The sequence below is a fragment of the Haliotis rufescens genome, unplaced genomic scaffold (genome assembly GCF_023055435.1).
Source record: "Haliotis rufescens isolate VD_foot unplaced genomic scaffold, xgHalRufe1.0.p SCAF_14, whole genome shotgun sequence".
In the NCBI taxonomy this organism is placed as follows: Eukaryota; Metazoa; Mollusca; class Gastropoda; order Lepetellida; family Haliotidae; genus Haliotis; species Haliotis rufescens.
Genome location: NW_025963824.1, coordinates 23,202,603 through 23,217,250, shown reverse-complemented (window position 1 = coordinate 23,217,250; position 14,648 = coordinate 23,202,603). Strand labels below are relative to the sequence as shown.

At 43.4% G+C, this 14,648-nt stretch overlaps 1 protein-coding gene across 4 annotated transcripts in view; it reads right to left on the bottom strand.

Moving 5' to 3' along the window:
* Positions 1-22: 22 nt before the first annotated feature.
* LOC124131208 (ralA-binding protein 1-like) overlaps positions 23-14,648 on the bottom strand; it is a 33,526-nt gene continuing 18,900 nt past the window's right edge. For all 4 annotated transcript variants that reach the window (XM_046494310.2, XM_046494311.2, XM_048395170.1 and 1 more), the window contains exons 9-14: positions 14,303-14,433; positions 11,812-12,013; positions 10,531-11,326; positions 9,970-10,059; positions 6,098-6,300; positions 23-5,543 (exon numbers count right to left, since the gene is read on the bottom strand). In XM_046494310.2, coding sequence (XP_046350266.2) covers positions 5,397-5,543; positions 6,098-6,300; positions 9,970-10,059; positions 10,531-11,326; positions 11,812-12,013; positions 14,303-14,433 — 1,569 coding nt within the window. In that variant the 3' untranslated portion in view covers positions 23-5,396. The remainder of the gene's footprint in view (positions 5,544-6,097; positions 6,301-9,969; positions 10,060-10,530; positions 11,327-11,811; positions 12,014-14,302; positions 14,434-14,648) is intronic.

Genomic DNA, 14,648 nt, shown 5'->3' with positions numbered 1-14,648 from the left:
TAACAGAAGACAAACGTCAACATTGTATACAATAATCTTTATGTTGAGAAACTTGACACATATACCATAATATGATCCATGGACATAATTCCATTTCTAATTTACAATTACATTTATGATCAACAAGGATGTCTTATACATGGTGAAGATGACAGTGATGGGTGATCAGGGAGGAAGATAGTCTTAAGTATCTTTGTCAACTGATGAGTGCGTACATCATAGCACAATTAGGCCACAATAAATGCATTATCCCTTTTTCATTTTTTATATATGTAAAGAGATATTATAGGCTACTCAAAAGAAGTTAGACAACTCGCGACTTTTTCATGACTATAGTTAATCTGTCTGGTGGTGGGTATTGTAACACAACGTTCCACATGTGGGTGTTCTTTAAATTGTTTTCACTAGTAACTATATTAAACAAGCTGTTCAAGGCATCAGTCTACATTTTCTTATTTATTTCATTAAGTGTGACTGTATTTCAACAAGTACAGAAAGAAGTGAAACGCATATACATTTTCTTCATCTGTACGTACTTTGGGACAATAAAACAATTTGCGGGAATAAAAATCTAACAATTACTTTATTGTGGCCTTAAAATATAATAAAAATCAATTAAATATATTATTTTGGTGATGTGTATTGTTTCATTCAGTAAATATTGATTACTTCATTTTCCTTCAACTGAAACAAGAGTACCGTATTCAACGTAATAAGCGCCCAGGGTGCTCTCAAAATTAGAAATAGGGGGCTCTTATTAGAATAGTAATGTTTTTAGCCTGAAATGTTTCTATACGACAGATAAATTTTTCCAGAATTTAATTGCCCATAATTAAGGGTGCATATAACACACGAGTGCGTATTATACACAAATAAATAAGTCTTGTGTAAATTGATCAATCGGAAGGGGTGCTAATTGGGATTGTTCACTAGCCAATATATTAACAAATATCGCCGTGGGCGCTTATTAGAGCGGGGCGCTTATTACGTCAAATACGGTAATTTCAGTGTGATCAAAGAAAGACTTTTATAAATACACATCCAAACATTTGCTGAAAGGATATCCCTCAATATCAGATTGGACAGTACAAAAATGTGCCACTTTGAGTATTTTCAAAAACTTTTTAAAGCTTCACCTGTTTCCTTTTCTATGTACAAGACAAGGCGAAGATGTTCTGAGAGCTACAAATATAGCAAAATAATGTTCCTCCTCACATTAATGATGCTGCTAACGCTGATGTAATCATCATAATCATATTGTATGTACTGTGCACCGTCAGTACGTGATGAGTTTGTGTACACTACGTTCCCCATCACCTGTGATGTTAGGATGTACAGAGGTGGGATTCAGGTCAAACTGGTCCCCAGCAACTGATGCTGGTTGCTAGAGGCGACTGAATAGATCAAGTGGTCACACTCGGTGACTTGGTTCATTGCATGTGATCGTACCCGGACGACATGGAACGTTGCTCATAATATCAATCACTGGATTGTCTGGTCACCATAATATACCTGGAATCCTGCAGAGTTAAGACAAACAAACAAACAAACAAACAAACAATACTCCATGCATGAATTTGCATGAGACAATGGTCACACATGCTGTAAGCTCAGAAAATTTCTGTATGTAATGTAAACTGAGACCTCATTGATTTGAGCACAGGGCTCTCCTCCCGCTCCAACCAGCCGTACCTCAATTCTGTGGTATAATATAGCAACTACACCACACAGTGGCTTCAGTCACTTGTTTGTGTTTTTATTCCAGCTAAATGACCTGAAAATTACTGATTCTAGACCAGACAATCCAATGACTGATATTATGAGCAAAGATCCACGTCATCGGGCTACAATCAAACACAGCCAAGTCACCGAGATTGAATACCTGAACCGTTAACTCGCTTCATGACAATCCTAGATTGCTGTGGACCAAGTGTCCCCCCTGCACAGTTCTGTACATGTCCACATGCGATGGGTACATGGAAGCCAGGGAGTTATCGAGGATGTGCAGTGCAGGACACACAGACAGTTACAGAACTGAAGGACACATGACACACTCAACACAAGCTCCACATGCAGTCATTCAGGATTCCTTCCTCCAGGTATGTCTGGAATGCTTGTTTGTCACAGGCTTTTGGTCATGATGAGGTTAATTCTACAGCATCACAGAGCAAGCCTTTCACAGTTTCTGAACGCCTTTGTTCCATACAGTCAGTCTTTGTGTTGTTCAGTTACGGACACTTTTCAAAACAGTTCAAAAGTATTTGTCCAATGATTGCAACAGCATGCTTTGCAATCTGTAAGCCTTTTTTCATTACCATATTTGCCACATTAAGCGCCCTGCATCAGTAAGCCCTCCAGACCAACTTCTAGATCAGTCTGTAAGTACTACTTATAACAGCCCCTGACTAAGACAGAAAAGTTCCATCACAATCTGTATTTTCATGTGTATATTACAGAACAGCAGTACAGAAGTACAGAAGAGGCGTACAATTGGCAAGTTACTAGTGTTTGTTTTGTCAACATTTTAAGGACGTTTGTTCACAGCCGATTGATCTCTAAAAAAAACCTAGCATGTGTATAGTTTTAATAAGCATCCCCCTTTCTAAATTTTCTAATCTCCAATAGCACTTATTACAGCAAATGTGGTACCTTCTTAACAAAGAGAAAGAAAATAGGACACCAGAAGTATGCTTCACATATTGTAGCATGTGGGGAACAAAACTGGGTCTTCATACTGACAAGCTGATCCTTGAACCATGAAGCAACTCTATGGTCATGAAACACAAAGAAACTGAAAATCAAATTGTTGTTGAAAGTGTAGGTCTTATTGCAACCATCACTGGGACTGCTAAACAAAAGGGCAATACTGTATATTACTTTGAAAGAGGGGGAAAATCTTCCACAATGGTTGTAATATCCAACACTGTATTATCTAACATATAAAATTTATGAACATTCGAACGAAAACATTTAAAAAAAAACCAATGTCCTCATAACAAACATTCTACCCGGTTAAAATGTTTTACACATTGAACAAGAAACTAGATCTACAGGTTTCCTGACATTACAACACAAACTAGCACCTTTATAATACACTAGGATCGCACACGTCATAAACTCCCTTGTGTTCAGGTATGCCAAGCATCCATCCTAATCCTTTGTTGTTTGCTGTTCAAAGTTGCAGTCAGCAATATTCCAGCTATATGATGGCAGCCTGTAAACAATCCAGTCTGAACCTCCGACCAGTGGTCGAAATCACGAGCATCGATCCCACGTCAATGGGGTGCAACTCTATGGTCATGAAACACAAGGAAACTGAAAATCAAATTGTTGTTGAAAGTGTAGGTCTTATTGCAACCATCACTGGGACTGCTAAACAAAAGGGCAGTTCTGTATATTACTTTGAAAGAGGAAGAAAATCTTCCAAAATGGTTGCAATATCCAACACTGTATTAAAGACAAAAACAATGAAATAAAACCTGCCCGATTTAACAGAACCACAGGAGAGAAGTGTTTCTATAAATTACAATTTTAAGAGTTACCTCCCTTTGCGATAATGGCAATCTTGTTTGGAGATTACTGGTATATTTTTTCAAAACAGCATGAAAAACAATAAAAAAAAAAAAAATTTATCCCCCATAAGTGAATTTGGGGTTGAAAGATCCGAAAACCACAGATAAGTACTAATAGATCCCAGATACAATTTGTTTTATTAATTCCCAAAAGCCTGTGATATCAAGATAGATAGACATGATAAATATATCTAACATATAAAATTTATGAACATTCGAACGAAAACATTTTTTTTAAAAACAATGTCCTCATAACAAACATTCTACCCGGTTGAAATGTTTTACACATTGAACAAGAAGCTAGATCTACAGGTTTCCTGACATTACAACACAAACTAGCACCTTTATAATACACTAGGATCACACACGTCATAAACTCCCTTGTGTTCAGGTATGCCAATCATCCATTCTAATCCTTTGTTGTTTGCTGTTCAAAGTTGCAGTCAGCAATATTCCAGCTATATGATGGCAGCCTGTAAATAATCCAGTCTGAACCTCAGACCAGTGGTCGATATCACGAGCATCATTCCTAGGTCAATGGGATGTAATAATGATGCAATCAACCAATATTGGATCCAAACGCACAACTATAAGTTTCTGGCACACCACACAGACGCAAAAGTGAAAATCAATTTACAGCACCTTATATGACTGGGCCACCAGTGCCCAATTAATTAAGAAAATTGAGAAAAGTTACGAGGCCAACACTGTCGACTGACTTTCCCTTTCACCTGGAGGTAGAGTGATCGCTACAACTACTGGGTATTATACATCTCTCACACTTCCATCACTGACTAGATCCACTTCACTGTACCAGCACTCAACACAGGCATACTTGTCGCTATGGCAACAATTTCTTAATTTTTGACATTATTCATAATTTTGTTTTGTCAAGTTTCTGTAAGTGGTTGGTCATACTATCTGAGATATGGCTTACCCGATACAAGAACTTTGCTTAACAAGACATATTTGTTCAACTACATGAAGAGAAACCCTGTTTATCTGGACAGTATCAAGTGACATCAACCACATAAAAAATGTTCCAGGGTAATTGATATACAGAGGATATTTTATGTGTCTCGTAAGATATCATGTTCCTCTCATCTCGTAACGGGGTAAAGGAAATATTTCCAATCGTGGCTACACCACTCATGAAAACACCACTCATGAAAATATCTCCTTTTCCCCATCACTCGATGAGAGAAACATGATATTTCACTTGACACATGAAATATCCTCTATATATCAAATTCAAATATCAACTTAATAATTCATGCTACACTTTCAACAGTATAGACAAAAAAACAAACAGAAATCTACTGTCACTCCGTAAGTTTTCCGTAAGTTTATCCAAACTACACATGTGCACATAGATGTGGGCATCCATTCTGAAAACATAGCAGATAATAACCAGAGTTACCTGCCTTGACTCCAAATTACTTCCCAACCAATCAGCTGCATCTAACTTTGGCTTTGTCGTCATGTCCAGTAACACAAGGAAGGTAAATGTACTCATCAAACTATTGTACCAGTTGTACCTCCATTGCAATAGCATAGCAATAGTGTGTTTAACCCAGTAGTGTCCTCAATAGTGACCCCTTGTTCTAACAGGGTTTACTGTGAAGAACCAGACAACCGACTTCACCTGCATGTGTGTTTCATGTAGACAGGCCCTGTGTAGATACAGCTCCACCTACTAATAACACCAAGGGAGATAACTCATTCAGCCCATACTATCCAAGGGGAATAACTCTTAATATCTTTTCCCTGCTTGGTATTAATAGGCTTTGGCAGTGTAGCATGATGCAGAAGGGGAGACAACTGCTACAGGAAGGTCTCCCTGTCAGTGCCTCCTACACTGGTCTGCGACGTCTCCAGCTGTTTCTGCTGCAGCAGCCGGATCTGCAGCTTTACGCTCAGGCAGATCATCCGCTCCTCGTGGATCTTCTGACATAACTCGGCATTCTTTTTCTGGAATGGAAAGAGCCAAAGGTTCACGACAAGCTTTCTAATCACCTCAATTTGCTACAGATGGATTATTGAAATAATCACATTCAAATTTTTTGCATGTTCATATTGACATGCATGCATGTGCGTGTGTGGCTGCTTGTACCAGTTCAGACTTGTGCTGGTTTTAGAGTGCTAACCCACTGGGATACCATGCAGCAGTTCTATATGAATACCCCACTCAGACACAGTATACTGACTCTGAGCCGACCAGTCCTTGTTTTAGACCCTTAATGCCGAGTACCAGGCAGGGTAACAAATACCATCTTTTAACGTCTTATGGTATGACGCGGCAGAGGATCGAACCCCCTTCTGCTGCCGGGGCAGATACTCCATCACTAGACCACTGGGGCAGCCGATTTTGTGTGAAGAAGGGTGACAGAAATGTTTTGTCTGACTAATGGATTAAACAGATAAATCTTGAGATAAACCTGTTCTTCTTATGTATAATAGATCATTAGATGCCAAATATCATTGAATACATAACATGTTAAGTCCTACTTCAATGAGTGACTGACCTCGAGGTCTTCATTGTCGTGGATGAGCTGACAGAGACTGTCCTGCAGGTCGTCCTCATCCTCACTATCGTAGCTGCTCTCGGAGGAGGAGCTGAGGTCCTCGAGGTCGGAGTCTTGTCGGAGGTACTGTAACTCCTGGATCTCCTGGTGGAGGCGCTCGATCTCGCTCTGCTCGGTCTCGATCTTTTGTCTCAGCTCATCCCCTACACAGGGAAACAGTCATAATTATATAACACTATCGCCCATTCATCAATATACAATACAGTCAAAGAGTCGCCAAAATACAACACTGTCATCCACTCATCATGGAGACACCTCATTCTGCCTACAGCAAATTCTACCTAAAGTGGCACTCATTCTACCTAAAGTGGCACTCATTCTGCCTAAAGTGGCACTCATTCTGCCTACAGCTGATTCTACCTACACTAAAAAAAGCTGACCAACCTCTCAGTTAAATGAGACAGTCCATGTATCAACACACAACAGAAACAAATTATCAGGTGAGCAGCTTTCCTCTACCACTGACTAGAGCGAGCAGTTCCTCCTACCACTGACCTATAGAGAGCAGTTCCCCCTACCACTGACCTATAGAGAGCAGTTCCTCCTACCACTGACCTAGAGCGAGCAGTTCCCCCCACCACTGACCTATAGAGAGCAGTTCCCCTTACCACTGACCTATAGAGAGCAGTTCCCCCCACCACTGACCTTTAGAGAGCAGTTCCCCCCACCACTGACCTATAGAGAGCAGTTCCTCCTACCACTGACCTATATCGAGCAGTTCCCCCCACCACTGACCTATATCGAGCCGTTCCCCCAACCACTGATCTATAGCGAGCAGATCCTCCTACCACTGACCTATAGCAAGCAGTTCCCCCCACCACTGACCTATAGCAAGCAGTTCCCCCCACCACTGACCTATAGAGAGCAGTTCCTCCTACCACTGACCTATAGCAAGCAGTTCCTCCTACCACTGACCTGTAGAGCAGTTCCTCCTACCACTGACCTATAGAGAGCAGTTCCTCCTACCACTGACCTATAGCAAGCAGTTCCTCCTACCACTGACCTAGAGCAAGCAGTTCCTCCTACCCCTGACCTATAGAGAGCAGTTCCTCCTACCACTGACCTATAGAGAGCAGTTCCCCCTACCACTGACCTATAGAGAGCAGTTCCCCCTACCACTGACCTATAGCAAGCAGTTCCTCCTACCACTGACCTATAGAGAGCAGTTCCTCCTACCACTGACCTATAGAGAGCAGTTCCTCCTACCACTGACCTATAGAGAGCAGTTCCCCTACCACTGACCTATAGAGAGCAGTTCCTCCTACCACTGACCTATAGCAAGCAGTTCCTCCTACCACTGACCTATAGAGAGCAGTTACCCCTACCACTGACCTATAGCAAGCAGTTCCTCCTACCACTGACCTATAGAGTGCAGTTCCTCCTACCACTGACCTATAGCAAGCAGTTCCCCCTACCACTGATCTATAGAGAGCTGTTCCTCCTACCACTGACCTATAGCAAGCAGTTCCCCCCACCACTGACCTATAGCAAGCAGTTCCCCCCACCACTGACCTATAGAGAGCAGTTCCTCCTACCACTGACCTATAGCAAGCAGTTCCTCCTACCACTGACCTGTAGAGCAGTTCCTCCTACCACTGACCTATAGAGAGCAGTTCCTCCTACCACTGACCTATAGCAAGCAGTTCCTCCTACCACTGACCTAGAGCAAGCAGTTCCTCCTACCACTGACCTATAGAGAGCAGTTCCTCCTACCACTGACCTATAGAGAGCAGTTCCCCCTACCACTGACCTATAGAGAGCAGTTCCTCCTACCACTGACCTATAGCAAGCAGTTCCTCCTACCACTGACCTATAGAGAGCAGTTCCTCCTACCACTGACCTATAGAGAGCAGTTCCTCCTACCACTGACCTATAGAGAGCAGTTCCCCTACCACTGACCTATAGAGAGCAGTTCCTCCTACCACTGACCTATAGCAAGCAGTTCCTCCTACCACTGACCTATAGAGAGCAGTTACCCCTACCACTGACCTATAGCAAGCAGTTCCTCCTACCACTGACCTATAGAGAGCAGTTCCCCCCACCACTGACCTATATCGAGCAGTTCCCCCCACCACTGATCTATAGCGAGCAGATCCTCCTACCACTGACCTATAGAGAGCAGTTCCCCCTACAACTGACCTATAGAGAGCAGTTCCCCCCACCACTGACCTATAGAGAGCAGTTCCCCCCACCACTGATCTATAGCGAGCAGATCCTCCTACCACTGACCTGTTGAGAGCAGTTCCCCCTACAACTGACCTATAGAGAGCAGTTCCCCCCACCACTGATCTATAGCGAGCAGATCCTTCTACCACTGACCTATAGAGAGCAGTTCCCCCCACCACTGATCTATAGCGAGCAGTTCCTCCTACCACTGACCTATAGCGAGCAGATCCCCCTACCACTGACCTATAGAGAGCAGTTCCCCCTACCACTGACCTATAGCGAGCAGTTACCCCCACCACTGACCTATAGCAAGCAGTTCCTCCTACCACTGACCTATAGCAAGCAGTTCCCCCTACCACTGACCTATAGAGAGCTGTTCCTCCTACCACTGACCTATAGCAAGCAGTTCCTCCTACCACTGATCTATAGAGAGCTGTTCCTCCTACCACTGACCTATAGCAAGCAGTTCCCCCCACCACTGACCTATAGCAAGCAGTTCCCCCCACCACTGACCTATAGAGAGCAGTTCCTCCTACCACTGACCTATAGCAAGCAGTTCCTCCTACCACTGACCTATAGAGCAGTTCCTCCTACCACTGACCTATAGAGAGCAGTTCCTCCTACCACTGACCTATAGCAAGCAGTTCCTCCTACCACTGACCTAGAGCAAGCAGTTCCTCCTACCACTGACCTATAGAGAGCTGTTCCTCCTACCACTGACCTATAGAGAGCAGTTCCCCCTACCACTGACCTATAGAGAGCAGTTCCCCCTACCACTGACCTATAGCAAGCAGTTCCTCCTACCACTGACCTATAGCAAGCAGTTCCTCCTACCACTGATCTATAGAGAGCTGTTCCTCCTACCACTGACCTATAGCAAGCAGTTCCCCCCACCACTGACCTATAGCAAGCAGTTCCCCCCACCACTGACCTATAGAGAGCAGTTCCTCCTACCACTGACCTATAGCAAGCAGTTCCTCCTACCACTGACCTATAGAGCAGTTCCTCCTACCACTGACCTATAGAGAGCAGTTCCTCCTACCACTGACCTATAGCAAGCAGTTCCTCCTACCACTGACCTAGAGCAAGCAGTTCCTCCTACCACTGACCTATAGAGAGCTGTTCCTCCTACCACTGACCTATAGAGAGCAGTTCCCCCTACCACTGACCTATAGAGAGCAGTTCCCCCTACCACTGACCTATAGCAAGCAGTTCCTCCTACCACTGACCTATAGAGAGCAGTTCCTCCTACCACTGACCTATAGAGAGCAGTTCCTCCTACCACTGACCTATAGAGAGCAGTTCCCCTACCACTGACCTATAGAGAGCAGTTCCTCCTACCACTGACCAATAGCGAGCAGTTCCCCCTACCACTGACCTATAGCGAGCAGTTCCCCCTACCACTGACCTACAGAGAGCAGTTCCCCCCACCACTGACCTATAGAGAGCAGTTCCTCCTACCACTGACCTATAGAGAGCAGTTCCTCCTACAACTGACCTATAGCAAGCAGTTCCTCCTACCACTGACCTATAGAGAGCAGTTCCTCCTACCACTGACCTATAGCGAGCAGTTCCCCTACCACTTACCCATAGCGAGCAGTTCCCCTACCATTGACCTATATCAAGCAGTTCCCCCCACCACTGACCTATGGCAAGCAGTTCCTCCTCCTCCATCTTCATGGCCTCTTCCTCCTCGAGCAGACGCTGCATCTCCTCGTCATCGATGGGCTCCCACTCTACAACAGTCACAGCAAAGTGTGACAAGTAGACTCATACAGCTACTACAGAGTAACATTCCTGCTACATTGTTGTTTGACCCTGGTTCCACTCGGCAATATTTCAGCTGTATGATGGCAGCCTGTAAATAATCAAGTCTAGACCACGCAATCCAGTGAATGAGATTATGAGCATCGATCCACTCAATTGAGATACAATGACATGCAATCAACCAGGTCACAAAGCCTGACCACACGTTCCATTTTGTCGCCTCTTATGACAAGCATAGGTTGCGGGGGACCTATATTCTTGCCCAGAATCTCCATGGGAATATAACCCACCCTGTCAGGGGGACAATGACACAGAATCTCACACGTCACCGAGCCTGAGAAAAAGATCTGTTTTGTCACTACGTATAGCAACTTGGGACCTATTCTATCCCCACAAGGCAGGTGAAGATTCATAACTACTTTTCTTCCCTCCCTACTCACCCTGATCAACAACTTCCACCTCCGTCTCTGATAGGTCGGATTCCTCCTCCTCCTCTTCCATCACCCGTTCCTCCGCCTGCTCCGTGAACTTCACTTTCTTCTCCGTCTTCCCATCCCCGAGTAGCTCTTCCTCCAACTCCCTCAGCTCCACGGACTTCTTCAATGAGTCGTCCGCAGTCTCTTCCTTCTTTGGCGTTACTGGCTGTTCAGCCTTGATAGGCTTCAGTGGCTCACTAGACAAGTGAATATGTGGATGAAGGGACACCTTCTCAGTCTCTTTCACTTTCTTAGCCTTCGTTTCAACCTTCTCGACTTCATCTTTCTCCTCCTCCGCACCTCTGTCCTCACTTTTAAGCTCTTCCTCTGTCCCCTCTTTCGTTTCCTCGACTGTTTCCTCTGCTGTTTCTTCTGTTTCCTCCTCAGCAGACTTCACCACATCAGCTTCGACTGTTATTTTAGTACCTGCCTTCACTCCAGAATGCCTTTTGATCTTTTTCTCCTCCTTTTCAGCTTCTTTTTGAGCTTGAGCCTCTTTTTGAGATTCATCCTCATTCTCAGATTCAGCCTCCTTCTGAACTTGAGCCTCATTTTTAGATTTCTCTCCTTCTTTTGACTTTGGTTCATCTGGCTGTTCTTTCTCCTCGGTTTCCATAGTTTTTGTGGACGTTTTGGGTTCAGCTTTCTTGGGTCTGAGGTCAAGTTCCTCCTCTTCAGGGAGATGAGTGGACAGTTTCTTGCTCTCAATGTCTTTCCTTCTCTTTTCTGCAGCCTCAACAGCTTTCTTTGCGAATTTTATCTGAAAGAGAAAATGTTTGTTGACTTAAATATGTTGTTGTATGATCTTCATTAGGTACGCCCTTAGACAGACTGAAAAAACATGCAATAGTTTCTCAGGAAAAGGTTTGGTGCATGTCATCAACTTCTAATTGTATCTTATTTCTTTGTTTGTCATAAACCCTCAAACAATCATTGTTGTTTCAAATTTAAGGAGTATTCCAGGCATATAATCCCTGGGACGAATGGGCTTCTCACACTGTACCCATATGTAGAATCAAACTTACATCTTCAGCATGGTAAGTAAATGCTTGAACCAATAGCATGATCAAGCACCCCATCACCTCTGTAATAAATGGGGATCTGCTGATAAAGGCAAAAGTTATTTGGAATGCTAGTATTGCAGTCCTCTTGAGTTGTGTGACCACTCTCTGCATTCCAAATACACACTGTATAGAACACTCAAAGGGTTACTGGTGTGGGGACAACATGGAAAGCTGGTCCTACCTTCCTCTTGAGTTGTGTGACCACTCTCTGCACCTCCCACAGCTGTTCCTCCTTGTCCGAGTCAGTGACGCCAGCATTCAGCTCGCGGTGCAGCTCATTCAGCAGCGACTCCTGTTTGGCCAGCTCTTCTTCCAAGGCAGCTGGATTGTCTGGCAGCTCCAGCGACCAGCGGGACGTTGCCGGCTTCAGAGGGGGTACATATCTGTAAGAAACAAGTTAGTAGAGTTTTACATCACTTCAAGCAATATTCCTGCCACATGACGGTGGGGGACACCCATGTAGGGAATCTTTTATGACTATGGATAGGCTGCCCCATCGCCTCAAGTGATGAAGGTAATGCTGGTCACACTGAGCAAGGGTGAGTGAGTTGGCAGGGTCCATGCAGAATTTCACATTAATAAACTAGAGAGTCCGAAGGTTTTACACCATTTAAGCTATATACCAGCGTGAGGGTCACCAGAAATGGACTTCACACATTGTACCCATGTGGGAATTGAACCTGGGTCTTTGGCCTGACGAGCAAATGCTTTAACCACTAGACTACCCTACTGCCCCTTAACAGACAAGTTGCTGCTGGACACATTTACAGTTAGGGTGACAGACGGAAGTGTTTGTACAGAATTTTGGTCACAAAACTCAAGGCCTTTTCACGTTCTTTGCAAGGCTCATTCCCTAACATTGTAATCTTTTTCAAGGACCTGTCCAAGACTCACTCCTAAAAATTCAAGGCCATGCAAACTAAACATTTAGTTACACATAACTTCATTTCACTCTTGGCTTTCTGTTCAATTACTTATTGATTTTAAATTATAACTCCATTAACTGGAAGGGAGATAACTCTGGTTACTGACCATAAATAGTTCTCATACAGATTTAAAAGATTTCAAAGGTTATTTTTCAAACTATGATTTAAGGTAAGTTATTTCTTGAGATGGGGCAAGTTAAGAAAATTGAAGGCCTTTTCAACGTGTTCAAGGCACAACATCCAGTTTCAAGACAGATTCCAAATTCAACCTTGGACCTTTCAAGTCCGTGTGGCACTCTAGGTTCAACATTGCTTTGAACAGTATTTCAGTATATCAGGGCCTATCAGTTTCAAGTAGGATGGAAGTTTGGCACAAACATAACATTTCCAGGTGACCCACAAGCATAGATATGGGATCATTTATAACTTACTACAAGAGGATATTTTGGGGCCAAAGGATTTAACTCTGTGTAGGGATTTGCAGTGCCTCAAACAAATGGTCTGACTTTGCTCATTAAAAAGTTGTGTCTCTGTGTGATTTCCATTGTATTACTATAACAAAACAGTAATGTATTAGTATTACAGTAGCATCAGCAAACCTGCAGTTATCTGCGCCTATTTTAAGGAGGCACCAAGAAAGCATGTAACTTTAGAGAAACTGAGGGGTTAAATCTCAGAGATATAGGGCAAGTCATATTTTGCAGGGGCAACCAAACAATGTATGGATAGTGAATTGGAGCATGTACCTTTTGAGAAATTGTATGGGCAAATCTCAGAGATATAGGGCAAGTCATATTTTGCAGGGGCAACCAAACAATGTATGGATAGTGAATTGGAGCATGTACCTTTTGAGAAATTGTATGGGCAAATCTCGGACATATAGGGAAAGTCATATTTTGCAGGGGCAACCAAACAATGTATGGATAGTGAATTGGAGCATGTACCTTTTGAGAAATTGTATAGGCAAATCTCGGACATATAGGGAAAGTCATATTTTGCAGGGGCAACCAAACAATGTATGGATAGTGAATTGGAGCATGTACCTTTTGAGAAATTGTATGGGCAAATCTCGGACATATAGGGAAAGTCATATTTTGCAGGGGCAACCAAACAATGTATGGATAGTGAATTGGAGCATGTACCTTTTGAGAAATTGTATGGGCAAATCTCGGACATATAGGGAAAGTCATATTTTGCAGGGGCAACCAAACAATGTATGGATAGTGAATTGGAGCATGTACCTTTTGAGAAATTGTATGGGCAAATCTCGGACATATAGGGAAAGTCATATTTTGCAGGGGCAACCAAACAATGTATGGATAGTGAATTGGAGCATGTACCTTTTGAGAAATTGTATGGGCAAATCTCGGACATATAGGGAAAGTCATATTTTGCAGGGGCAACCAAACAATGTATGGATAGTGAATTGGAGCATGTACCTTTTGAGAAATTGTATGGGCAAATCTCGGACATATAGGGCAAGTCATATTTTGCAGGGGCAACCAAACAATGTATGGATAGTGAATTGGAGCATGTACCTTTTGAGAAATTGTATGGGCAAATCTCGGACATATAGGGAAAGTCATATTTTGCAGGGGCAACCAAACAATGTATGGATAGTGAATTGGAGCATGTACCTTTTGAGAAATGGTGTGAGCAAATCTCAGCATTCGCACAAAATGTCATATTACCATGGAACCAAGATACAATCTGCTACAGTTACTGCCTGGCTAGGGAGTGACGTACCTCTTGACGATGGTGTCAGCAAACAGCTGTCCGGCATATGTGAAGAGGATGTTGAGGACGCGGTGACTGATCTGCATGGTTGGACTCAGCACGATCGACACGTTCTGGAGCGTCATCTTGTTCTGCTTTTGCTGCAAATATCAGAGTGAGTGAGTGAGTGAGTGAGTGAGTGAGTGAGTGAGTGAGTGAGTGAGTGAGTGAGTGAGTGAGTGAGTGAGTGAGTGAGTGAGTGAGTGAGTGAGTGAGTGAGTGAGTGTAAAACATAGCATCACAAGCTGAATGAAGGTGACTAGTAGTCTGACTGATGACACATTCCTGACCTGCAGTCATGGGACATACAATTTTA